Genomic DNA, 26,573 nt, shown 5'->3' with positions numbered 1-26,573 from the left:
ATGGAAAGCTGCCATCCAGTGCCATTAGTGAAGGGAATCTAAGTGCAGTACCATCAATAGCTTCAAGGTGTTTGTTACAAAATATATTTTGCTTCAGTTCTATCATCTTCTATGGTCAGCTTCCTAACTGGCCTGCCTTAGTATAACTTATGTTCATGTGAGCAGAGACTAGAGGAAATCCTCATTAACAATCCAGTATGTCTCAGAAGCAGAGGAGATTGTGTTGTCTCAGCCAGGATCAATAGCTTGGCTTCTCCCCAGAGAGCTACAGAGCTCTTCACCAGTAGATACTTCGGGCTTAAGCACACTCCTACCTCCCTTTGTTTCATTTAGCTGGTTTTTGCTCAGATGAGTGCTTTTCCCTCTGGACATCAAATGCAAGCTCTTAACAGTCACACTGGCCACCTCCTGTTTGAGCTGGAAAAACAAACCCTCTATTGTGCTGCTTTTTAACAATATTTCCTATACAGAAATGGCAGTTATAGCTGTAGCCCTGTACATACCTCCTACTAGATGTGTGGAGATTGGGTTGAGTTTTGTTCACTGCCACTAGGTTGAGTAAATTAGATAAGAGACTTTTTTCTTTTTTCTTTCCTTTTACAGGAAGTGGTTAAATGGTGTTGCTACTGGAATAACCTAAGCGGACCTTACTGCGGCTCCTGTCTTGTGTATTTTGGAACAATAATAAATACCACCAAATGGTACTAATACAATACAGCTTTCTTATTAACCGGAAGCAAATCTGCTTCAAGTTTTTACTTTTTTAGGTTTTATACAGCTGTGGTACACAGGTGGGAATTTAATGTTTCTTTATCTATAGCTTCTGAAAATGTTATTGCATTATTATTTGTAGTTTTGTTTATAGTAGATGAGGCTAAATATAAAGTTAGACAATGCATGCATTGATATATCAAAAGCCATACCATCTGCTTTTTTATTTATTTATTTATTTTTTTAATGTCCCTGTTGTTCAGAATGTTTTATGAAGCTCATTTAAAATCATGTGATTAGATCTAACTGGAGACTTTAGGTGTAAATATATCAGCTAAAGAACTTAAGTAGAGTTCTGAACACTGATATGGGAAAATCTGCCTACTGTAGTTTAGACACAGACAAATATAAATGCTTTTATTTCAAGAGAAAATAATGTTACAAAAGTGAATAACTTTATTTAACAAGTTCTTCTCCACTCTGTGCTTTTCTTAGGTTTGCTGACACGCAATCATGCTTAAAGCGGGAGCCACCAAGGTAGGGCTGGCCAAGCCGGGGCTCCAGGAGCGGGCACGGCAGACCTCCTTGGCTTCCCCTTCCTCCACTTCCACAGTCATGAAGACCACCAGATCATCCAGCATGTTAGGGTCAGAGCAGCGCCTCAGCAAGGTAAATTACAAGCCCACTGCAATCAGTTTACCAACATGGTGAAAACTTTCACCCTGAATAAATATTAAAATCCTTCAAAGGTTGTTAGAATATAATCAGATCTTAGTTGCTGGTACTAAGAGTTGATATGCTTCCAGCTGAAAAGAGCCAGCAGTGATGATGCCTTGACAAAGCCCGTACTGGGAGCTGCTGCCTCTGGCTCCCGGATGAAGAAGACTGTAACTACTGGAGCCATTTCAGATCTCACAGAGGCCCGCAGTCGAACCCTGTCAGGTAGGGGACTACTGCCCTTTACAGATAGTTTCAGCTAAAATATTTAGTTTATTAATCATTTATTTATTTAAAACAAATCCAAACCATGGATGTGGTCCATATTTTGTTAGTTGTTGAACTAACCATGTGCAGCCACTAGATGGCCCCAGTGCACCATGAAGGTTTCTGCTTAGAGCTCACAGGTGCTGATAGTGACTGAAGTCTGGTGAAATTCTTCCATTTATTAGTTTTCTCCCTGTTTCTATGTCTTTTGTTTGTTTATGGTGCTGATGGTTAAGGGATGAAGATTTCTTTTTTAATTCACAAAGGTGGCAGTCTAATGTGTTTGTGTGTGAGTGTATAAATGCACACTGTGTTCTTTTGAATTTAGACATAATTAATTTAATGATGAAGTCAGCTGAAAGCTTTGAAGGACTGTGACAAAGAGTAAAATTTACCATAACCTGCTTCACTGAAAACATGACGGCTGTCATGCCGTTTAACAAATATGAGTGTGGACATGATTAATAGTAAATCAGTGGGTTTTTTAATGAAAGCTTGTCTTCATTATTCATTTATATGCTAATTTGGGTCATTAATTCATTAACACTAGTTGTGTTACCTCCTTTTACTGGACCACTTATTTAATTTGAACAGCTTTTCTGGTTAGTAAAATACTTTCTAAATGATAAAGAAGGGCAGTAACAAATACACCTGATAACAAAACGTGAAACACGAACGATAAATATGGCAGCTGGTAATGACAGGGATTTGTTTGTAGTAATTAATGCTGTTTACAGCACACTGTCAAACAGTTCTCGGTGTGGGAAATAGCTCTTTGCTTTGGTGACTGATCCACCCTGTGTGCAGAAGCTCTTGCTCTGGTGATTTTCCTCTTCAAAGAGTTCTTGTGTTGAAGCGGAGATAATTTAATTCTCCATGACAAGGAAAAGAAACCAGAATAGCTGAGAAATCGCGGCCAAGTTAGGCTCTTGGTTCTTTCAACAACAATTAGGCTATCATCAGCTTTTGCTAGATTAGGCTCTAATTAACCAAGGTTTGGTTTTCACACCCAAGGACAAGAATGAATTCCCGCTTTGTGCAATTCATGATAAATTAATTATTTTTCACATTTTCTGTCTGGCTTAGTTTTGCAAAGAAACCTCTAGTAGCCAACCGAAGTTAAGGCCAGAAAAGAAAAGAAAAATCCTTAAAATAATAATGCATTTTGCTTGGAGTTTGCAGTATAGCATCAATGCAATAAAAAAACAATCTTTCCAAAGAAAAATGCATTCTCTTCCCTGCTTATTAGCTTGCAGAAACTAGATGGCTTTATTTTTTCTACTGTGGCCAGAAATTTACAGTTTAACTCAGTTTACAGTCAATCACTTAATATTTACAAATACACAGTTCTTAAGGAATCAGTGTAATAAATACAGAATTCACTGGCATATTCTAACCTCTGGAACAATTTTCTGACAGTTATAAAGAGGGTGGATGCTTTTTGCTTTGTAATTCCCCTCAGGCCAACTGTGTCGTCATGCACCTGGGTTTGGGCACCAAGTGCACATCGAGACATATGAAGTCCGACAGTGAGTGGATATGTCAAGCAGGTCTCAAAAGGAAGCTAAAAATTTAGTGGAAAATCAAATCTGACACCTGAAAGAGTGGCGATGGTTAGCCATGTGTGAACCATGTGTTTTAAATACCAAGTCAGGGAGTCAGAAATATTCACACAGGGGAAATGCTACGATTAGAATATAAATCGAGGTGCTGCTCTTTGGTATTTTGGACGCTTTGGGATATAAACAGTTTGAAATGTCTTCAGTGTTTTCTGTCATTTATTGTTAAAGGGCAGAAAAACATCTGTCTAAAAATTATTTACTTTCAGTTAAAAAGAAAACGTAGAAATTTTATAAAAAAGGATAAAAATGTGAAATTGTGGTGGCTTTCTTTGATCATATCGGAAATGTCAGGTTGGATTCAAACATATTCCAGCGTATATATAGCATTAGAAGCAGTAGACACTGACAAAATGCTGCCAAGACTTTCTTGGCTCTTTTGGATGAAAATGCTCCTTTGACGTACACTCTGACCCCACCCTTGCTTCTGACCCCACCCTTGCTTCTCCTCACAGCATGCCGTATTAATGAGTCTAAATTGTTATTTTTGCTAATGGTGCATTGTTCATATCTCAGCTGGCACGTTACCAACTCTACCATTCTGTCAGACAATGGGTTAAAACGCAGCCCCAACTTGATGACTTATTTAAAACACTTCATCAATTATTCAGTAAAGCTTTCACTCAGGGAGGAGGTCCTGTGAAACATGCAAGGATAAAAGACAGAAGGAAATTAAGTTCCCTGTTCTATAAATAACAAGCTGGTGAAGATGACTCCAGGGTGTAACTCTATAAATTGGTTCTCCATTGATGAGTGCTTCACCTTTTGTGTTTTTACTGATCAGTGATGCTTGTGGGATTGGAGTTAAACAAAGGAGTACCTCAGTGAATTATTTGGATGTTAGTTCTAGTTAACCAGAGTCATACAGTAGCTCATATTCAGATAGCACTGCTTCAGCTTGCATCCACCTCTACTAAAACTTCAATATTCTGTCAGTCATAAAACACTGCAGAGTTTTTAGATGCACCAGTGATCTAAAAGTTTATTAGAACCAGCAAAGCCTTGATGCTCTCTAACATTTCATTATACTGTATTTCATATTCATGTTGTAGTAAAGTTGAAGTAAAGTTATATTTGCTAGGATAAAACAATCTTGTTTTAACCTGGTAGGAAGAGCCATGTAGCACTTCCTACGTTGTTACATACTGTAGTAAAATAATAATAAAGTTTTGATTTCATGATTTCCACTAGTGAAAGATGCTTAGTGGTGTTCTGGATTATTTTCTGTCATACGCTTGTCTGATCAAAAAGCTGATAAATGACAGTAAACTAGATTTATTTTTTCTCTTTTATTTCTTGAATACCCATGAGTCAAGCACAGGACATTCTTTTAATATGCTTCCAACCCCTGCTCTATCAGCAAGTGATGAAGTAGAGGTCTTTTTATATTGTCTGCCAGATATAACAGTTGCTCTCCATCCTGGATGGACTTTGGCCTTCTCATCCCTACTGATGAGCTAAAGCTTGTATCATTTCCTCATAGCATCAATATACTGTCAGAAGGGGAAGACGTCTGTATGGTCTTGGTTAAAAATGTGCAAAGCAGGGCGTCTGAAGGGTGCTTCAAATATTATATTACCTTAAAAATGGGCATTTTACTATGGACAGCCCATCCAACAGATAGTACCATGTGGTCCCAGTGGGGCATCTGTCTGTCTTTGTTTGTCAGTGTGAGAGAGGCAGAACGAGAGATCCTCAAATCTGTCAAATAAATGAATCAAATATCAATCAGTCCACTGAGACACCTCAGCGTTTATAAGTGCTAAACCTGCAAAGACCCAACCTCCACTTCTTTTAACCAGGAAGTAAAAAGACATAAAAGCTTGCAGATGTAGATGGACAAGAAAACAACATGTATCTCATTTTTTTAATTAATAGAATTTATAGTATGATTTATAATACCCTCTGTTTATAGCGATTCCCATTTATAATAATATTTTAACCAGTGTAAAAAGGGAATAACTTGCCTCCTACTCATAATAAAACATGCAAGGGGTTTTCTTCAAATTTAGGAATTAACATTTTTTCACTGCCGCTGAAATCAGCTCATACAACACACCTGGCCCTTTTCTGACTGGAGTTTTGGCATGAAGTTGAAGAGTTTGTGACCCCAGCTGGTCCCTGGAAGATACAAGACAGAGAGGAATTGTCTTGGCAGATCTTGAAATGGGTCAGTTGGGCCCGCAGAGATGGATGTCCTGTGGTGAAGAGAACATTCTTAGATGGATTAGAGGTATGTTTGTTTACCAAGTGCTCTGTTCCAAGACAAGAAGAGAGGAGAATTCTGAGAGAGGAAGCAGTACCTGCCCCACAACTTGTCAGCCATAAGATTTATAAAAGGCCAGAAAAAAGCCATGTGCAATATTGTATAAAAAGGGATTCATATTCAGTCTGTTGTGAGCAGAATTCTGTAGAAAACTAGACTTTCCTTGCAACTATAAAGGTTTTTAAAAGGCTTTTGTGGCCAGAGCTTAAAGTTTTTTTGTTTAAACAAATGGATGTAAAAAAACACTTCAATAATGTTAAAACCCTTTGCATTATTATTCCCCCAACCATTTAATTTTCATGACTTGCTGCAGCTGTGAACATGGAGGAGATAAACTGAAAACCCTTAGCTTTTCCACCAGAGATGCTCATCCTATTTAGGGCTCATCTATCTCACATATGGCCTTAAAAATGATGATGCAGTTAAGATGAACTTTAATTTATTATCAGTTTCATACATATTGTACTTTTTGTCAGGAATTGTTTTTTTCAACCATCAAATCAAGGCAAACTTTCACAAATACACGGCTGAAGTCTAAACTTGTTTAAGAGTTCTCCTCAGATTTGTGAAAAAAAATGTGATTGGATTACAGCTAATTGAAATATATTTAAAATAATGTTAGCATTGTGTGTTTTGGTTATGGGGACACTTTTATGGCAAGTTTCTTGAAAAAGTTACACATAGATTAATTAAACTGTAAGACATGTCATTCCAAATGTGCTCGTCCATGCACCTCCAGCTGTTATGAATATTTAAAGAATGCATACATTGTGAAGGAGAAAAGAGAAAAACAAGCCTATATCTTACTAGTATCTCAGAATTCCACCAAATGTCCTAAACCACCCTCCATCTTTACACACATGTAAGGGGGCCCACAGATGCACTCATGCTGCTGTTCCCTGCCGGTTGCGCTGTTGGGAAAATATTAGTACTGGGGTGGGCTCTTATCCCACAGACCGACATCTCTTTATTTATGAGGACTTCTGCTGGGACATCACAGGTCTGTTGTATCAGGGGTTGGGGGGAGGAGGGTGGCTACAAGCTCACTTGAAAACAAAGGGTATGAGCTGGACTGTCACCGTCTGCTTCCTTCCCGTCTGTCTTCTCTCTAATACTTCTCCTTTTAGTAACATAGAGAGAGGGGTGGATCATCTGAACATTGTTTAACTGGTATTGGTGAGAGTAAACTGGCTGACAGCAGTGGGAGGAGGATATGTTAATGTTGTGCGTGGCACAGAAAACCACTCCTCCTCTGAGCCGATTCCAGTCATCACAGCAATAATGAAGTGCACACAGAGCTGCCTGGCCGGCCGCTTGCCAGTGTGACATACTGTCACCATCCTGGAGGACAAACACATTCACACACACATTCCCATTCACTCACTGACAGGACACACAGCCTGTCTCACACATGCCCACACACACTTACACAATCCTTGGTAGACGTGGAGAGGAGAAATGAGGACCAGAGGGAGCGAAGAATAGAAGAAATTTACATCTTTTATGGCTTCTCCTGACCAGTGGTGACCGTGGGTGCCGAGCAGAAACAATAATCCTGACACGAACACACAGACTTCTGCCCTGCAGTCACGGATTCTTGGATTAGTCTGCTCTGGTGTAAAGCGTGGGACTCGCAGAGCGGAGCAACATGGGGAACCAGGCAGGGAGACAGGAGGAAACGGAGTCAGGTCTGGATCTTGTAATGTGATTTGGCTCAGCATCTCTTATCTCTCTCTCTGTCCATCTTTCTCTGTTCATGTAAAGAACAAAGACAGACATTTGCAAAATGCAACAGATATGAGCTAATCTCCTAACATGTCATTTCTGAGTACATCTCTGAGAACAAGTCCTGATTAATGGTTTCTGACTATGCCCTGGAGTTGTAGAAGATGTTTAAGTGGGTTTGAAGTTACTTGTCTGTTCTTCCATGATTCTGCCTTGACTTTTCTGAGCATGTCCACACATTTTTATGTGTGTCTTTATGCATCTGGTATGTTGTTTCTACATCCAGTCAGTACTGGTCTGCACATGTTTCCATGTTTGCACTTGTGTGAAGTTAATGGTAGTCTGGCAGGAGAAAGTGCTGAGTGGGATTTGCCTGACAGAAAGCACAGGGGAAGGTGCCAGAAGAGATGGTATCATCAGTCCCACACTCACATCCTTCCACTGCTTCGAGCTCACTGAGATTTCCATTTCAAAGTGCCTCTGAACTGCACTCAGCAGCAGTTTCATGCTAATCAAGGAATATCCGAGCTCCTCCACATCTTTTTAACCTTTTGGAATTCCTGTCATACCAAGATAATTCATATCATGGATGTAATATTTGTGTACCTTTTGAAGAGTCTCATCATACATATAATATATGATCATACTGATGTTTTCATTCGAATCAAAACACTTAAATAGACCAGAGACAGTGTGTTTGCTAGGGCAACAAGCACAGAGACAGCCTTTTATCAGTGTTGTGTATAACGCTGTATCATTTCATGCCAGTGGTGTGTTCCTCAAAGATATAGCACAGTAGGATCAGGATGGAAGGCAGTGGTTGCAAGCTGTTGCATGCTCAATAAGATTAACTTCCAGCTTGTTCTGTGGGTGCACACACGCTCACAGCACACAGTGTGCACTTAATACATCAAGGCTAAATAAAACGTATAGTTTTACACTGCTAGCAAAACATGGACAAATTTGTGAAAGCACCAAAGGGCAAACGCTGATGAATCAACAAAAGATTGTTGATTCACTTGACATTGTTGTTGTCACTGAAAAGGGAGCCCTGCAGGAAAAGCTTGAGAACCACTGCCTTAATAGATCACATTTAATATTCTGATTGTGATGCAAAATTTGATGCTTTTCATGATATAGCATAATTTTTTAACTTAAAGTTAGTACGTGAAACATGTGCTTAGAGATCAAAATTGTATCATGTCCTGTAACCTATGAAGATATTTAAACTCTACTTGTCCAGTCAGTCTTATTATATGAAATTGTCTGTAACATCATCAATTGATTGACCCGTTTAATTCCATAAATCCATCTTGTTGTTGTCTCTAATGAGCCAGTAGTAAAAGAGAATTGATTTTCAAATAGCTAGATTTTTTATTATGTCCACTTATGGCAATAATATATAGATACAAGAGCTCTGAGGCCAAGCACATGCTAAAGTACTTAGAGTAATCTATAGATAGCCACACTGACTTTTTAGCTTTATCATCTGATTAACACCAATATATTGTTGGAAATGTTTTACCCTCTCCATCAGCTTCCAATTTACCCAAACTGTGAAATGTTGAGACAGGATTTTTCAGATCCTTGGCCTTGGAAAGCAGAATAAAAGCCCTGCTTCTAGAAGTAGGAGGAGAAACGTGGGAACAAGAACCAGTTTTGATTTGACTGATGGTGTTATCTCTGAAGTGGAAGCCTAAGGAACAAGCTGTCTGCAGCAATGATAAGCAGGTCATTATGTGAATGAAGCTTCATTGACAGCTACTACACAGAGTCTCTGCATTGGTTCTCCAGGAAAGCAGCCAAGATCCGAGCCTGTGGTCAGCAAGTTGTTAGCTTCTGATGAATCGTCCATAAAATATAGTCCAATAACAGTGGGTTTATTTTCAGAGCTATAACTCAGTCAATCTTAACCTTTTGGGTACAGGATTAAATAAAAGCTCAAATATTTATATTTGCCTTATGATAAGAAGATTGTGGTGATTTTCACATGGTCAAAAGTGGGAATGTTTCATTGGGATTCTTGGATGTAGCTGCAATGTTTCAGGATGCTTTCAAAACCTATAAAAGTAAAGGAAAGAGTTTAGTGTGTTGTCATTATAAAAACATTATTTTTTCTGTCCACGCTCAATTTATCAGTAGCACAGCAACAATGAGTGTGTTAATGTTGATGATTTTAGGAAGAAAGCTAAATTCCATGGCATCCAAGAAATTTTCTTTCTACCTTAAACATGCCTTTATATTTACATTGAATATCACATAAGATGATAAATGGATAGATTTTTTTAATTGAGTAAATTAAGGAACTTGTTCTTTAAAAGTCTGTGGTAGGATTAAGTTTTACATATCTTCATTTTGGTATATACATTTTAATAAGGTTTTTTTCAGGCTTCACACATGATCCGCCCTCAGCTTGGCCTCTCCACAGACATACAGTGGCATCTGACTTCATCATTCCCACAAATAATGTTCTTCTTATTGACATTGTTAGAGAGAGCAAAGAGAAACTCCCAAAAGCAGTCTAGTTTACTTATTTCTCCTCTGTAGCTGGTAGCTTGATTGGCCGTGGAATATCTACAGCTTTTTAGAAGAAGCCGACCTAGAGCAGGCATGTGTACGATGTCTGATAGCTGAGGCACAGTGTAGAGGTTACATCCTTTCCATGTCACCGAGCAGTTGTCAGGGTAAATACGCCAGCCTTTTTACAGCGCTTTGTGTTTGCAGAGGGAGGTGTTTGCTGTCTAAATGTCCTGCTTTGTTTAATGAAGGCTATTGCCTGGACATCAAAGTTGAGACATTATAGCCCTCACGCCTAAGAAAAACCTGTCATTATACGTGGAGATCTTAAGCCTGTGATTGTGGATTGCTCTGATGTAGTTTGTGTATCTGTCAGCAGCTGACTGTGGTTCACCCTCAGTTTGGGCATGTGAATGATCCAGAATGTTTGTTATCCAGGACTGGTTTTATCATGAGCATAAGTCCAGAGCAGGACCAGACAGCTATCACTTTCTCAGAGTAAACCTTCATATACTGTAATGATATAGTTATGTGTGTCAGTCATGGTATAAGATAATGGTACAGCTAAACTACTTTACAAATTATTCTTACTGGTAAGCTTGTGACTACTTAGAAATGACTTACTGGTTGTACAGTGGCATGCAAAGTGTGTGCACTCTGGACATTGGACAAGATTTTTCTAAGAATAGCCCCAAAAGTAAAAATAAAAAATATTGGTTACCAAAAGGCAAACCTCTAAAGATAACACATTTCATAAGTACTGTAAAGGTTAAATATACTTTTTTTTTGTTTGTTTTTTACCTTAATAAAACCTAATTGAAGGGGTCTTTGTTGGATCTCGCAGTCAGTTTTGTCCCTGTTTGTTTCAGACTGAAACAAACAGGGACGAACGGGGACCATGTTTTATGATTTAAAGATAACAGGAATTCGTAAAGGGATTTAGACCAAAGCATAAGTTTGGTTTCTTTTGTAGTAACTCATTTGTGACCAGCAGCAATGCATGTTTAGCAAAAATGTGATATTCTGGTTGGAAGACAACCACAGCTAAACTCTCAACATGTTTCTCTTGATGCATTAAGTTGTATTTAGGGTTACATTTATGCTTTATAAGTCATCCTCGTTTCATCTTCAGCTTTTCACCGACAGCACAATGCGTTCCTTTAGAATCATTTTCTGTTTAGCTGAATCCATTCTTTCCTCTAACAGCAACCACGCTACTGAGCACAACACAAGCCAAAGCATGATCAGTCAGTTCTGAAACATCATTTATAATTTCCCTCAGGGGAGCACTGCCAAGTGGAGCTGTGTCAGGAAGAATTTCATGTGAAGATTTAAAGTTGAAGCCAAAGGTGAACTGTCCATAAAATTAATGTATGAATGTAACTCTAGTGGAAGTTTTCACACTGAAATCAGTTTTTTAATCATACAGAATAGGTTGTCTATGTCCTAAACTGTGGTTAGAAGAGTCACAGTAAATGAGTGTATTCTGGGATTATAGGATGATTTTGATGTTAATCCTTCTACAGATTATGTTTTTTAATCTATTTCTTCTTGTGATCGCCCTCAGAAAGCACAATCACAAATGCTTAGTAAGTCCTAAGATTTGCAACATTTTTTAAAGATATGAAGCTACTATTGGATCCATTAGAAGCCTAAATCTAAGTTTAGTAATTTACTAGATGTTCCTCATCACTCGTGCTGATCCTATAAATTTGAAATTATGGAGAAGGCATGAGCAAAGGACTTTGAGTTCTTTGTTTCGAGCATAAAGAAGTCCACTCTCTCGGTTGGTTGGCTCATGACCTGTGCTAGAGAATCCCTCTATAGGATATTGGCTCCACCAGCAATGTAAAGACGAGTAGCTTTCTGTTGCAAACAACACAGCAAGGAGCTGCTTACTGTGTATGTCAGCTTTAATCCTGAATACTGTACGAGTTATTGAAAAGCACAGTAGATAAGGTTGCGTTTTCCAGCTTTTGACTTGATTGATTAACATGCCACGTTCTGGCTGAACTCTCGCCAATGGCCTTAGGTTAAAAGTGGAGCATTGACTGGCTTGTAAAATATTTTGAATTGGAAAGCAACATTGTTTTCCAAGTCTTTCTTCATGTCAGCTCCTTAACAGTTCATGGCTTCATCTAGATTGTTTTTGGCTTCCAGTGGTTTCTATGAGTGACCTGTTGGACAGGCCAGTTAAGCACCTGGACTTTCTTACCATCAATGAGTTTTGTAGAAGTATGTGCAAACTGTGGTTTGGCTTTGCCTTTATTGCTAAAACATGAAAGGCCTTTTTGGGAAAATATATCTTCTTGATGTACAGTATGTTCTTTTTTCTTTTTGTTAAGCTCAGAGAATCCACTTCACATCAATCCACCTTAATTGAACTCAGTTCCAGAGTAGGAGATAATGTTCTGGGTCTTTTGCTACGTGCTTTTTTTTCTTTGCATAGCAGAGTTTTTAGTTGCATTTATGGATCTAGGACAGAAATGTCTTAACTGGCTGTGATTTTTCAAGTGTAGCCCATGCAGTGGTAATAAAATCATGCCTGTTATTGTGTTGCTTGATGGTCCAAAGATCACAGACATTCAGTAATATTGTTTTGTTTTTTTGGTCTTGTCTTTCTCTTTGAATTCTCTGTATCTTGTAATAACTGTATCATATACCATAGTAAATGAATACAACTGTTGTCTTTTGTTGTCTTTTTAGCTTAACCAGGTGCCGCACATTCAGCATCACAGCTAATTTTTCCAAGATAACAAAAGCACAAGGAAACGGTGGGCTATCACAATATGTTGTCTTCCTAGTATTTTTAGTTATATTTAGAATAGATTTAAACGATATACAGATCAGTGCATCTTCTCATACTTGGATTTTAACAGCATCCTATCTCTCTTGGAAATTTGCCATCAGCAGACATTTCTTCTTCCAATGAATCTAAAACATTAAGCTCAAGGTTGGTTTTTATTTCCTTTCTAAACTTCTGACATTTGAAAATCTCTTTGTAGTCAGTGTCTAGACTCTTGATAGTTGTCATGAAAACAATCTCTGAAGCAAAATCACACATAGCAGTACTCAGCTGTGTACATTTAGTGTACACAGCTGAGTACTGCCAAGTGTATACACACTACTTACCCAACATTAAATCTTACTTTTCTTTCTAAATAAGTAATTTGTGTTTCACAATTTTAAAGTTACATGCAAGGAGAGAGCAGTTTCATTCCTCAAAATGAAATGATAGTTTAATAGTTGCGAGTGGCACATCAGAGCTTTTTTAACACAGCTGATCATCCGTGTTCAGTCGCTGTTGCAGTCATGGAGCCTCGGCTCCGTCTATCTTCCCTTCCTTGCTGTAAGAGGAAAGGAATGCCTGTGAGTCCCAGTATCTGACTGATTGGCGCCTGTTTCAGTCTGACAACAGGAAGTGCAGAAACACAGACCATGTTTTCTGTTTCTCCCTTTCACTCCCACCTGATTGAAAAAGCTGCACATCACATTTCCTGGAACTCAGAAAGGAAGACAGAGGAGTAGCAGGGAGAGGTTCCCTTAATAAGCTTGTCCTGTTATGGTGACGATAAAGTGCGTCATTTCAGATGCCAACTCTGTGACACTTGACCACCTGTGGTCATTAATTCATCATGACTCCTCACCCATTACTCTCCAGCTCTGTAAATTGAAGTCTCAGTGCACTTTACTCACAATGCACTCGGTCACCTTTTGCCTTGCTGGCACGCTGGCTGCAGTTATTCGGCTGGTGCTGGACTCTGTCCAGCCACATGGCTCCTGCTGTGATTTAAAAGCTTATCTTCATTAACTAGAAATAAGACTGCACAGTGCATTACTGAAACTTCCCATGAAATAAATGATTCCCTTTGGATGACAGGAACCTGGTCTGTGTATTTCATTTAGCTAATTACTTAAGGTGTGCAGCACAGTCACTGCATCTGCTCAGTCTCGTTAGGGACATAAAGTCTGTTTCTGTAGTTACCGTTTAAGCATTTCAGTAAAGAACTTTACATTAGAAATTTTATATCTGCAGTTATTAACACAGTCTTCTTAAATGTATGATACAAGCCATGGTTTGGAAAGGTCTACGACAGCTTTCTTTGACTTTTTTTTTTTTGGGACAATGTTCTCTTTCATTGGTAAATCCTTCTCTCTATACCTTCAAAGCTGGTGTTCACTGTATTTGCGCGGTGGTATCCATAAGAGCTGGTCTCCTCAGACACATTGATTTATTCCTAACTAAAGGAGGAGTACTCCTGTGTGAGCCGTTTAACTGCTCATTCTCCCATTTTCACAGATTTAGTGCTTTTTATAAGTAGCCATAAATGGTCCTGGACCTGAGCTGGCCTACATCGAAGACAGCACCATATCAAGATGAAATTTATAGTGAACTGCCTCGGTCTTGGATAGTTTAGCTTTGATATATTAAATGTTATACAGAATATGAACATTTTTCATTGAAGAACACGCAGAATTATAGTTTTATTAGCTTTGTATGATTCACTGTACCTGAAGAAATGTTCTGATTGTAACCACAATGTCTGAATTATATACAAGATATTCACACAAACAGTCAGATTGTTGTAATGTAATCAGGATTTAGTGATGGTGGAATGGTTTTCTCATTTACTTTCTTTGCTCCACTATTTATTTACTGAAATTAGTTGGGCCCCAGTATAAGTGTCATTATAAATCAATACAATATGTAGATTAATTAAAATAAATAAATTAGAAAAAAGCAGGTAATTTTAAGCAGTGGACTGCCACATTTCTCCTGGGAGTCTTTTACCGGTGACCATGGAGCAGCTCCACTGGTGCAGTTTGAGTTTAATTGTCTCTTTCATGGCCTTCTCAGTTTTAACTGGATTAAAAGCTTCACACAATTCCTCTTTCTTTACTTGTAATCCAACACTTTGCTTTTTTATGTCCTTTTTTCCTTTAGTTTAAATTAATCTCAGTTGTTTAATGTCTGGCAAAGTTACGGACATTACCATTTAAGGATGTAAAAAACTAAATGAACATTCAGAGAAGCTGATGTTTTAAAAATAAGCCTTATAGCTGAGGTGGTATTTTTCTGTGTCTAAGATCTGTGGATATACTATTCACAGCTGCAAATATCACTTTTATATTTGATATGCTTTACATCATTTAAAATGTTGATCTTAAATGGAATTGACATTTAAATATCCTTATATGTTTTTTATCGTGTTAAATTTATCTTGTATATTTTTTACATTGAGCTTCAGAATTGTGAAAATCTTTGTAGCTAATTCACCTGATTGGGTCTTAGAATGGCATCATTTTTGGTATTTTTATTTCCATTAGTAGTTAAAAATACACCAGGATACAAAGTGGTTTTGGTTTAAATGTGTAATAATTGAGGCCACAAGGACTTAGACGTTAGAAGACCTTTTAGAAGACCTTGATGTCCATATTTGAGGTTCTGTAATTATTTTTGAGAACAAATCCCAGTTGCTCTTCTGCCATCTTGTTTGTGCTGGCTTCTGGCATCTAGACTGGTGACATTTCTCTGTTCATTTAAATCAGCTGTGGTGATGTCATGGTTACCAAGGTTGCTGTTTTAAAGATGAGTGAGTTCATGTGCTCCATCTGGGCTTTATTCACTAAAACCAAGAGGAAAAAGGAGTACAAACAAACAGCAAATGAATACTGTCCACTCTTGGGATCACTCTCAGCAGAATAGACTGATCATAATTGGAGTCTGTAAATTGAGAACTTATTTTATCTTCTCTTTATTACCAACCATAAAAGGTGGCTGTAAAAAAGAGCTGTACAGTGTGTGTATTTTGTTTTCTGCTTCGCATAATGCCACAGTAAATAGTAATTTCTAACACTGTGCTGATTTAGCTTTAGCATCTTTCAGGAAGTGGTGCATAATTTAGGAGTACATACTGTCCTCATTCTGTCAGTCATGGATTCTCCCCCTGTGAATTACAGACTGAAGCGTGTGTCGATGTTTAATGGTTTTCTTTGGATCTTTATGAAGTCTGGGCCGATCCAGCAGCAAATTCATCTGAATGAATTCAAAACTGACAGAACCCATGGTTTGTTGTTATCCCTCCTGATTTTCTTTCATTATATAATAAAGATAATTCATTAAAAATAATATATAAAGGGATGCTTTTTTCATGAAAAAAAGCCTATGTGATTTTGGATTTAAGCAGTTGATTTGGCTTCACTTATCTATTTGAGGCCCCTCACTTTTTCAGCCACAGCTTCTCACTGAAGGAATGTTAAGCAGCTTTATACCTAGAAATTGTGCCAGTGTTGGAAGCTACTGCCACAGCTGTGAGCTTACCCAATAAGGGGATAGTCTGTGTAAAGTGGCCATCATACCCACAGGATATCCATTCCAAACTGGGCCATTTGCCTGTGTGTGTTTGTGTGTGTTTTTTACTGTGTTGATCACGGTGATGCACTCTTTACCGCACACCCTTTAACACAGGCTGTCTGTCTAGCCATTGCTCTGTGGGTTTGATGATGATGCATGCATTTGAGAAACAGGACTGTCTTTGTCTGTGCACTGCTTAAGCTGCTTTGTGCCTGAATGCTCCACGTGCACAGAGGCCTTTGTCATCCTATGAAACAAGCAGCTCTCTTGTGTCTGCATCACTGTTTGCTGATGATCTGAAAACAAACAATACAACGTTTTCAGGCAGCACCCAGCTCATGCCGGGCATCAGTAAATACTCTTCATTTTTGAGAGAGGTCTGGAAAAGGCTTGTGCCAGCGGGCTACATTGATGCCTTTAGAAATGACAAAGTTAAGCCCTGCAGCCGCCATGAATGGCCACAGACAGATAGTGCCAGGCAGATCCGCTGTTGTCCAAACAGAGAACAATATGTGAATGGGGTACAGTGACCATAGTGCTGAATAATACAAGTATAAATGTGACACACTGTCAGTTCAATTAGTGTCATTACATGATGTCTACAAATCCAGGGGTTCAGTGCAGCTGTATGCTGATTCCATTAGTCCTCTATTTTCAGTTTCATGCCTGCTCTATGTTGATTTTACTGACAACAAACTTATTTTCAAAACACAAGACGCTAATTCAGAGACACAGATCTGTCCTCAGTTACCGCTGGGAACAGATTATGTCGGCTAAAAGCTACAATTAAATGTTTACAATTTACAGTTTATAGCTGTTTAAAATGATGTAAACATTTTATTTAAATTTTTTTTTTTAGTTTGCATTTATACAAATAAATCCATATTAAGTAACCAGAGACAATGAATGCAGCTTGTTTCTCTTTTAAAGCCGTGCTGGTGACGGCTAATTCAGCATCCGTCTTTCATCCCATTTCTTCTCTGAGCTCTCTCCAGCCAGTAAAACTCTGTTTACGTAGCTGTCACGTGTCTCTCCAGGTCGGGAAAAACTGTTGTGTGGTTTCTCAGCCTCAGGATGCACCAGGGCAATCCACACATGTACATAATGAATATCAGTGTGCCTTCAAAACTAGTCAGAAGCAGAGTTTTAAGGTTGGAAAGATTATTGCTTTAAAGCAGTGCTTCTCATTCCAGGTCCTCAGGACCCACTGCTGTACATGTTTTAAATGTGTTTCTAACCCAACACAGATTTAATGGACGTGTGTTCAAACTTGACTGGTACTGCATATGTCACTACATCTGACATTTTAACATTTAAAGATTTTTAATTTAAAGAGATTATTTCAAAGGTATTTAAGAAGAATTCATGATTTTGCAAACAAAAGAAGTTATGAGACAGCCCTGGATAGGCTACAACAAATGCTCATTTAAATGTTTAGTCACTTAAACTCTCTTTTAATCCACATGTTTGTTTTTGTGTTGCAGGTGTACAAGCACCCAAGAAGTCTGGAATCCCAGCTCCTAGAGAAATCCCTTCTGCTGTAACAAGAGACCGCATCTCTTTCCGAGATCAACTGAGGAGCTCTTCCACTAAAAGAATGGTTTCCAGCGCCAGTACTTCCAGCCTCTCTACCCTGGCAAAACAGACGCGTAGTTCAACTAAGTCCCGTGCAGAAGCAGAGGGCCAGGAAAGGGGTCTTCTGGAGAGCCAGGTGAAAGAGCTTCTGGCTGAGGCCAAAGCTAAAGACTTGGAGATCAGCAATCTCAGAATGGAGTTACAGCGCTGTAAGGGTAAAATCTCCACTGCTCCTTCTTTACCGTCACCCAACTCTGTTTCACACCAAGAGCCTGCAGCTGACAGCGAGCAGGGACAAGTGGCCGAGGCCCTTGTGCTGGTTGGGGAGCTCAGGGAGAAGAACAGGAAATTTCAGAGAGAGTTGGCAGCTCTGAGGGAGGAAAACCAGATGCTGAAGGAAAAGCTGCTTTGCTTGGAGTCTTCTCCCCTCTCTAGCACAAACACAAGCTCACCTTCAAAGGCTTTGGTGAACGGCCTGCCCTCAGACTCCTCCTCTACCCAGCAGGATAGTCTACTATCTACTGCCAGCCCACTTAAAACCTCTGTTTCCTCTAGCTCAAGTTCTGATATTACCAAAGAGTCACCATCACCTGACTCCTCTGAGTTTGAGAAGATCCCATCACGCTCAGAGTCGGGGAGCAGTTGTGTCAGTACAGAAGCTGTTACTGTAGGAGCAGTAAACAATGGGGGAGGTCAGGGTGTGTCAGTGCAGAGCCTAACAGAGCAAATTCACAAAATGGAGGAGAACCATCACAGCACAGCAGAAGAACTACAGGCAACACTGCAGGAGCTGGCTGACCAGCAGCAAGTTGTGCAGGAGCTAACAGCTGAGAATGAGCGTTTGGCTGAGGAAAAGCGCCTCCTGCAGGCCTCGCTTCAACAGCAGAGGGAGCGTCTGGAAGTGTTGGCTCAAAAGAATGACACGCTCGCCCTCAGACTTCAAGAGCAAGCTCAGGCTCATGCCCAGAGGGAGGAAGAGTTGGGTACCCAAGGTCCTCGGCTGTCAGAGCTGGAGCAGAGGTATGGTGAGCTGGTAGAGAGCTCTCGCTTTGAACGTGAGAAGCTGGTGGACATCCAGCAGCAGCTGACAGGCAGTCTACGGGCACTGGAGGAGGAGCACCAGGAGGCCCAGGGTCAGGTACGCTGCCTCAAGGAGGAGATGGACAGGTTACAGGCCCAGCTGGACAGGGAAGTAGAAAGCAGAGGTCAAGCATCACAAGCTGCAGAGGAACAGAAGGCGGCAGCAGACTCCCTCAGACTGGAAAATAGTAGGCTGAAGGCACAGGTGGACATTGAGAGGCAAAAGGTGGGTGAGCTGAAGGCCATGCAAAGTGCCAGTGACAACACTGAGTTGCAGAATTTGTTGAAGGCAGCTCATGCTGAGAGAGACAAGCTGGAGGTGAAGCTGACAGAGCTGAGACAGGAACTGCTCCAGGCCCAGGCTGAGACTGAGAATGTGCAAGCCACAATGTCAAAGGTAGGATGGATGCAGGTTTACATTTGGCACATATAGTTTATATAATTAGTTCCTCCACACACATCACAACAGCAACGCCTCTGCCTCTGCATTAGTTTGTTTATGACAGGACACTCACTCACACCACTTTGTTCACTAAGTGGTCTAAACAAGAAATGAGTCACTGTGTTCAAATCTTTTTAGTAACTCATTGATTGTGTCAAGTTTGGCTTTATCGATTTCTAAAGGAAAATTCTGTACACATTAATGTAAAAAATAAATAAACTGGGCTAATCAAGCACTGCTGGCAGAATACTACAGATATGTATCCAGAAATAGCCAAATCCAAGTTCTTTAATAATAAAATTCAAGTCAGAGGGTGACTGTGACATTTTAATATCTCAACTCAATCACAGCTTAGCTCAGTCAGTTTAATGAGGATGAGGAAACACACCTCAGAACATGAACTCATGTTTGCTCAGATTGTTTTCATATGTTTCTCAGTCGTTACTTTGGGCTTCCCCTATAACACCACAGCAGCAGAGAGGCGGCAGCAGCGTGGGTTGTCAGTAATTATTGCTTCAGAATGAGGTGTGTCCATCGGCTTAGTAACGTCGTTGGGCAGTGACTGACGTGCCAACAGTAGGGTGGTTCACCAGTGTGTGAACTTCTGAGTCATACTTCTGTCCTCTGCCACATGAATGTGAGAGTGAGGCCACTCCATAGCTTCACTCATCAACAGTATAATCTATTACAGCCACATGACGTCAGCTGGAAAATGTCCTGATTAACTACATCATTTACTTGTTTTAGTATTATCCTCACAGAGGTCTGCCTTTCTGAGCAGCAATCATCATGGTACTCTGACTTCAGCTGCAACAGCAGGAGTAAACAAGACACAGATTTTTTGTTTGGTTTTTGTTTTATTCACGTGTACCTGTTTAACTTATGTGAAAGGCGAAAAGTAATACAGAGAAATGCACCATACATGCAGTAAAACCAGCCTCCCAGAAGTACCAGGAGTAACTTAAAATCCTGTTCATTTTAACCCATTGACAACCAGAAATCACTACCACATAGATTGGTGTGTATCTGCTAATATATTTTACTGATATCTGTAAAACATCATCAAACTTCTATACATGTTTTCATTCACAGCTGGAGGTCAAATGCCAGCAGGTTCAAGAGCGAGCTGAAAAAAGAGAGCAGGAGCTAAGTAACCGAGTGACGTCCCTGGAGGAAGCTGGGATCCAGACAGAAAACCAGGTGAAGGAGCTCAAGGAGACCATCTTTGAGCTGGAGGACCAGGTGGAGCAGCAGAGAGCTGTCAACTGCCATACCAACCAAGCCGTTCTGGACATGGAGAGTATGTACAGATTACTGCCTGCTTAGTTATCACTTACTGTGTAGACTCTTAATTTTCAGTCTTAAATGTAATTAGGAGACATTGATCAGTGTTTAATAATATGTGTCCATTCCAATTAAGGGTAGCAAAATATTGAAAACATTTTTAAAGTGACCATTATGTCGGAAAAAAAGGTTTTCTAATTAGACCTGAATATTTTAACATACAAATAAGCATTTCTTTGCTGGCTTCAGCTAAAAGTTACAGTATAAACTAAAAGACTATTAATAAAATTATTTGCAAAGTTTATGCAAAAAACTGAATACTGTTAAACATCTTCCTTTGATTTGCTCTGAGTGAAGCTGTTAAATTGTACATGCTGCATGGATCTACTCTTAAGTCTAGATAATTTTCACTGTAAATTGCTTAATGTTGTTTTTATAACATAGAGTTTTGTAAGCTTCTCTCAAAGACCTCATATATGCCGTTGCAGATCTTGTCAAAAAGATGGAGGAGCAGAAAGCAGAAGCAGACAGACAACTGAAAGTTTTGAATAGACAAATGAAGGTAAGAAACCGTGTGTATGCAGACCTATGAAGCTTTCATTTCATTAACAAAGTTAAAATCTGAGTAAATCTGTTACTTGGGCTACACATATTCATGTAATTATGACACTTTTCAGCTTATCAGGGTATACTGCATGCATAGTTTAGAGGGAAATTTCATTAATCAGGAATAAATTTATAATTCAAATGTATTAATTCATGTGGTAATTTTTTGTTTTTGTTTATAATGTTACTGAACCTTAAACCCGTCTGTATAATCAAGTAAAAGTGAGTTTTCCTTTCTTTAGGAAATGTGTTTTTAGGCATCTCTGAGGTATGCAGAATTAGGTAACTACATTACAGGAAGAAACGTTCTTTTTGTTTTTAGTGTAACAGATAACATGCACTAAATGACATTTAAACAGATCTCTGGTGAGCTAGTATTCAAAAGAACGATTCTGGGTGTGGTATAACTTTAAGGTCAGGGTGATGTCCCAGACCTCACTTTTTCCCTTTGTCCTTGCCAAAATGACCTCTCATTCTTCCTTCCACTGAGCATTGTTCAAATAGCATCATGGAACATGCTGGTGGACTCTTAACACTGGCAGCTTTGTGTGTTTTGGCAAGCACTGATTTTTCTCCGTGGTATTCTTCCATGAACATCACTTCTGTCTGTTGGCTTTCTGGGGAATAAACGTTATCAAGTGCCAGTAGTAGATTTAGTAGATTTAGTTGTGGATGCTTTTTACTTTTTTGTTAGTAATGCTCCTTATTCACACCCTTCATATCATTCCCCAAGTAGATAGTTCATTTATCGTCAGAAATTCTTGATAATTTATATCCAACTTGTTGCTACACAACACCTGCAACTTTCAAGCTCCGTTTGCTAGAGGGACTATTTTTCTCAGTCGAAGGCATGATAAGAAAATAAAGTAATTAAAATTAAATATTGTGTAAAGTGTCTTTCATTGCTTTTGATAAGTAACTTATAATAAGTGAGATTCTTTGACGGGTAATGGCATTTAACTCTGCAGGTCACCCAGGGACTGCAGATGGAAACTAGCTATTAACTAAATCTGGTGCAAAGCATCTTCTCACTCATTCATGTATTTGTCACATAGTCCCTGTAACTTCACCTAACTAACCCCTTAAAAAAAAAAACGTAATTACTTTATGATACTTTATGAATCCAAACCTAAAAAAAAAATCATAATTATAGTCTATATTTTCGACCAAATAAAAAAAATAAAATGAATATGCAAAATAAGAACAAATAATGATTGTAGAGAATGAGACAGTGATGACTACCTGCACCGCTCCTCAGTGGTTCAGTCGGACTGCAGATTGATGGAAGACAAAATATTTAAAAAAAAGAAAAAAACACTGAAAAGACAACTTTTAATTCCTTTTTAAAAGGATAAAAAAAGCTTCCTTAAACTGAAGTGTTTTATTTTTGTTTTAAAGTTGTGAAATAAGTAACTACATGTTATTTTACCTTGAGTCAAAGGATGCGGTCTGGTGTTTGTTACCTGCTGCTCATCAAAAAACACCTGTCTGGCTTCTGTAGTCGAGTTTAAAAAAGGATTTTTCTCTTCCTTTTTTTTCTTTTTAACTTCTTTTTAACTTAGATATGTTTTTTTTACTGGTCATTTTTAGTATTTGAATTACACGTTTTTTAGGTTGTTCTTTATTGTTTGTTCTTTTTTTAGATTGAGGGGAGGGAGTGGTAAACGTTTATAAAGATAGAAAACCTACCTCAGGATTCTGGATTCTCGGACATACACTGCAGGCTTAGCTGCATAAAATTGCAAAAGTAAAGTGGAATACGAATTATTGAACAAGCAGAAAAACTACTCCTCTGTAAGCTGGACATTCAGAGTACAACACCAAAAGAAAGGCATTGCAGTTATTTAAGACTCTTGGCCAAAATCCAGGATCTCAATCAATCTTTTGTATGAAAGTATAAAAGCCTACAGAGAAATATGATGATGTCTATGATGCCTTTTAATCAGCTTAGCATGGAGTCCTCAGATGTAGTCTCAACCATCCTGTTTATGTTGAGATTTAGTGTCTCAAAATAATTCCTGCAGCTGTGATCGAGCCAGCCGTGATAATAGAACATGGACCTTATGAAATTTGTTACCTAAAGCCATAGAATCAAAGGAATGGCTGAATCATTTCATGCTTTTCTGTACAAATAGTAGGATTACGTCACAGTGAAGCATATTTCTTTACGCAATGTGACATAAATAAATTTGGTGTAAAATGTCATTTATAGCAGGACAGTCATCATTTACAGTTTAATTTGTTTTCAAATGGAAATGCTGATCATGTAAATGTCTTCTTAGCATCTCCAGTGAGAATAAAACATTTTATTTGATGTCTGTTTTAAGACTTTGTGTGCATTCACCGTGTGTTTATGCATTTAGGATGAAAAGGAGGAATGGCGTCGTTTTCAGGCAGACCTCCAGACAGCAGTGGTGGTGGCCAACGACATCAAGGTGGAAGCTCAGCAGGAGCTGCGTGCACTGAGGAGGCAGCTGCAAGAAGAGCAGGACCGTAATGCAAAGCTTTCTGAAGACCTTGAGGCCCTGCAGGGAGTAAGGTACCATCTCCATCATGACTCCTCTTTTTTAGTCCCTAGTCTTTAGTCTTTTTTTTTTATCTCCACCCACCCTCCCACTTTCTCCAGCTCCCTTTGTTAAGCACCAGGCTGCAGTTTCTTCCTCTCTAAACATAGGATATGAGATACCTGCCAGAGTCTTGCCATATCTCTTATCAGTGGCATGTTTTGTAACCTCCAAGAGAGTCTTACTGAAGAGGACCCAAAAATATTTGGGTTTTTTGTGTGTGTAGATATAATTTCATTCATTCCTTGACATTTCACAAGATTAAATCCACTGAGTTTAAAAATTCAGGTGTCTGGGATTTGGCAGACTCTGCTGGTCAATCAGCAGTCTTCTGCTGTATTTCCCTCTGTGTATTCTACTCTTTAAGCTGCTTCCCTCTTCGTTTCCTTCTTCAACATGTACCATTGACAGTCTCAGGCACACGAAACTATAACAAATTGTTTTGAGATGATATTTTAGGAGAAAGCAGACTTGGTGGCAGATCTGCACTAATCACAGATGCCACTTTGACCTAAAATTCCACACAAATGTGTCATGCAGTGTAAGATGTCATACAGTGCTGGACCGTGGCCATGTTGTGTTTCACACCTTTATAAAGAGCATTGCATTGGTTTCCGTGTGAGTATATAAGTGTGTTAAACATGCAAATGCCTTCATTTTTTTCATAGTTTTGTTTGATTTTCCTGTCGTATTAGGTAAGATAATTTGGGTGCAAAATCTGTTCAGACTTTGCTACACAGCACTTTAGTTTTCTGTGTGGCCAGCCTTAGTATAACCTTTAAGCAAGTACATCGCTAAATAATTCAGACATCTATCAACTCAGAGCTCGTAGGAGCAGTTTCAAGAAATAATAATATTTGGTTCAAAAACTTATTTTCAGACTACCAGCAGTATTTGTGTATTTAGTTCCAGTACGGGTCTTAGACCATGTCTAAATCAACAACTTTCCCCAAGATTAGCTGTTATGCTGCATCCACTCCCCACCTCCATCAGCTCCCTGTGATGTCAAAGATGTCCCTCTGACAAGCCTCCCTTTGTAAAGTCCAGGTGAGTCCCCAGTCAGCCTGCCTCTCCCTGCCCTGTGTGCTGCTGATGCTCACTGACCTTCCTTTCTGTGTTTGGCTTCATGCTGCTGCTTCAGTCTGTCTGACTCTGTTTTTTTTCCATATGCTGGCTGACTACACCTTTAGGACTGTCATATATTTTTGGTTTGCTTTTCCTGGCTCCTAAAACCTGTAGTCCAAGTAGATGTATCTGGTGCCACCTGCTGTTCTTTGGATGAATAACCCTCCTACTTTTTTAGTCGAAAGAAGGAAGGGCTGCACAGGCATGACTGGATTGACCTCATGCTTTGTGTCATATAATTCAGATACATTTCCAGCGTCTCCATCACTGGGTGATTTGGTGAAACTTGACATTACAGTATGACTGACTATTAATCCCATGAGGTATGCATGGAACAAAGTGTAGTCCCCAGAGGCCTGGCTTGAAAAAATAACAATATTAAGTACAAATATTAGGTCTCATTTAAAGTAGATTTTATGTTGTCGTTATCTGTAATTCAGCTTCTCTCCTTTTCTTTTCAGATTAAACACTGGGACCACTTTTGATACCAAGACAGCAGTCGAAGGGCACTAGAGAAATACCCTCACCTCAGCGTCACCTGCAGACAGTGTTATTTGTTGCACTTGTTTTATTATTCAGAATTCAATGTGGCAAACCAGTTCCATTGTGACTCACTGGTTTCCATTTCCCTACATGTTAAAATTTGGAGCCTCTTTTAACAAGAAAACTGTATTTTTATTTGTCTGTGAATGTATTCTTTATGTTTGTACTGTAATTCTCTTGTGTTGCGGAGTCAGTAGAAGTTTGAAAGACTTGTTTTTAAAATGTGTGAAGCTGCTTTGTGCCTTTCAGAAAGTTGACAAGATAAAAACAGGAACTGTCCCAACAAGTATGAGTTAGAAATGTCAGAAATACTGAAGAATGTACAGCCATTAGCAAAGCTAAGGGATTCTCAGCATTCTGCTACAGTCATGGTGAAGTTATAACATTAGAAAATCTGCAGGTCCAGGCAAGAGCAACACAACAAAATTGAAAGTCTGGTTTTATTCATAATGTAGGTGGCTCTGGTTTTGTGCCATCCCTATTACGTCTTTCTTACTGTTGCTGTATGAGTGAATTTACTCACTTTAACCTTTGTTTGTTTACCTTAAAACTTGACATTTATGCAAACACAACGCTTTGTTTCATATTAAGACTTTGCTTCAACCTGTCAATATATAGTGCAGTTTCATTTTTTGACCATTAGATGGCGCTATGGAACACGCATTTAACTATGAACTGCCTAAATATCTGTCAACCTGCAGGTGTTATTTCTTCTGATTCTGTTCATCTATTTTTGTAATGATTTTTAAATATTTTTTTCTAATTTACAATATAAGAGGTTAAAACTGCTACAGACACAAACAGCATACCTCAGGGCTTTTAGTAAAAGTAAACCAAAATGTTGATGGCCCATTTAAGTTGTAGACCAAGAAGACTGTGTCACTGATTTTCTTTTTCCCTAAAGGACCACAATCAAATGCTGAGTTTATTTCTAATTCCAGTTTTTAACAACATAAAGTAACACTGAATCAGTCACACAAACCTGTCTGAACCTCTGAGGTCATATAAAGCTTTGATAATTATTCCTTGTAAACATGTTTTGAATCAGTGCTTCACTGATTTAGATACTGTATTTCCTTTTTGTGTATGAGACAGATTTATAGATGTCACACATCAAATGGATGATTTGTTTAATCATCTTTGAGCCAAACACTCACAAAACATTGCATACTGTGGT

At 38.9% G+C, this 26,573-nt stretch overlaps 1 protein-coding gene across 7 annotated transcripts in view; it reads left to right on the top strand.

The window, feature by feature from the left end:
* Nucleotides 1-26,573, top strand: part of specc1 (sperm antigen with calponin homology and coiled-coil domains 1) — a 60,590-nt gene that overhangs the window by 12,166 nt on the left and 21,851 nt on the right. For 5 of the 7 annotated variants that reach the window (XM_042008094.1, XM_042008096.1, XM_042008098.1 and 2 more), the window contains exons 2-7: nucleotides 1,207-1,380; nucleotides 1,518-1,653; nucleotides 17,662-19,229; nucleotides 20,367-20,574; nucleotides 21,047-21,120; nucleotides 23,528-23,703. In XM_042008094.1, the coding sequence (XP_041864028.1) occupies nucleotides 1,225-1,380; nucleotides 1,518-1,653; nucleotides 17,662-19,229; nucleotides 20,367-20,574; nucleotides 21,047-21,120; nucleotides 23,528-23,703 (2,318 nt within the window). In that variant the 5' untranslated portion in view covers nucleotides 1,207-1,224. Of the gene's footprint in view, nucleotides 1-635; nucleotides 702-1,206; nucleotides 1,381-1,517; nucleotides 1,654-6,861; nucleotides 7,269-17,661; nucleotides 19,230-20,366; nucleotides 20,575-21,046; nucleotides 21,121-23,527; nucleotides 23,704-26,573 lie in introns of those variants that run through there. The other 2 variants (XM_042008097.1, XM_042008101.1) reach the window with 2 other exon arrangements.

The sequence above is a fragment of the Melanotaenia boesemani genome, chromosome 15 (genome assembly GCF_017639745.1).
Source record: "Melanotaenia boesemani isolate fMelBoe1 chromosome 15, fMelBoe1.pri, whole genome shotgun sequence".
NCBI lineage: Eukaryota > Metazoa > Chordata > Actinopteri > Atheriniformes > Melanotaeniidae > Melanotaenia > Melanotaenia boesemani.
Note: the sequence above shows the minus strand (reverse complement) of the source record. Positions and strands in the feature narration are given on the sequence as shown.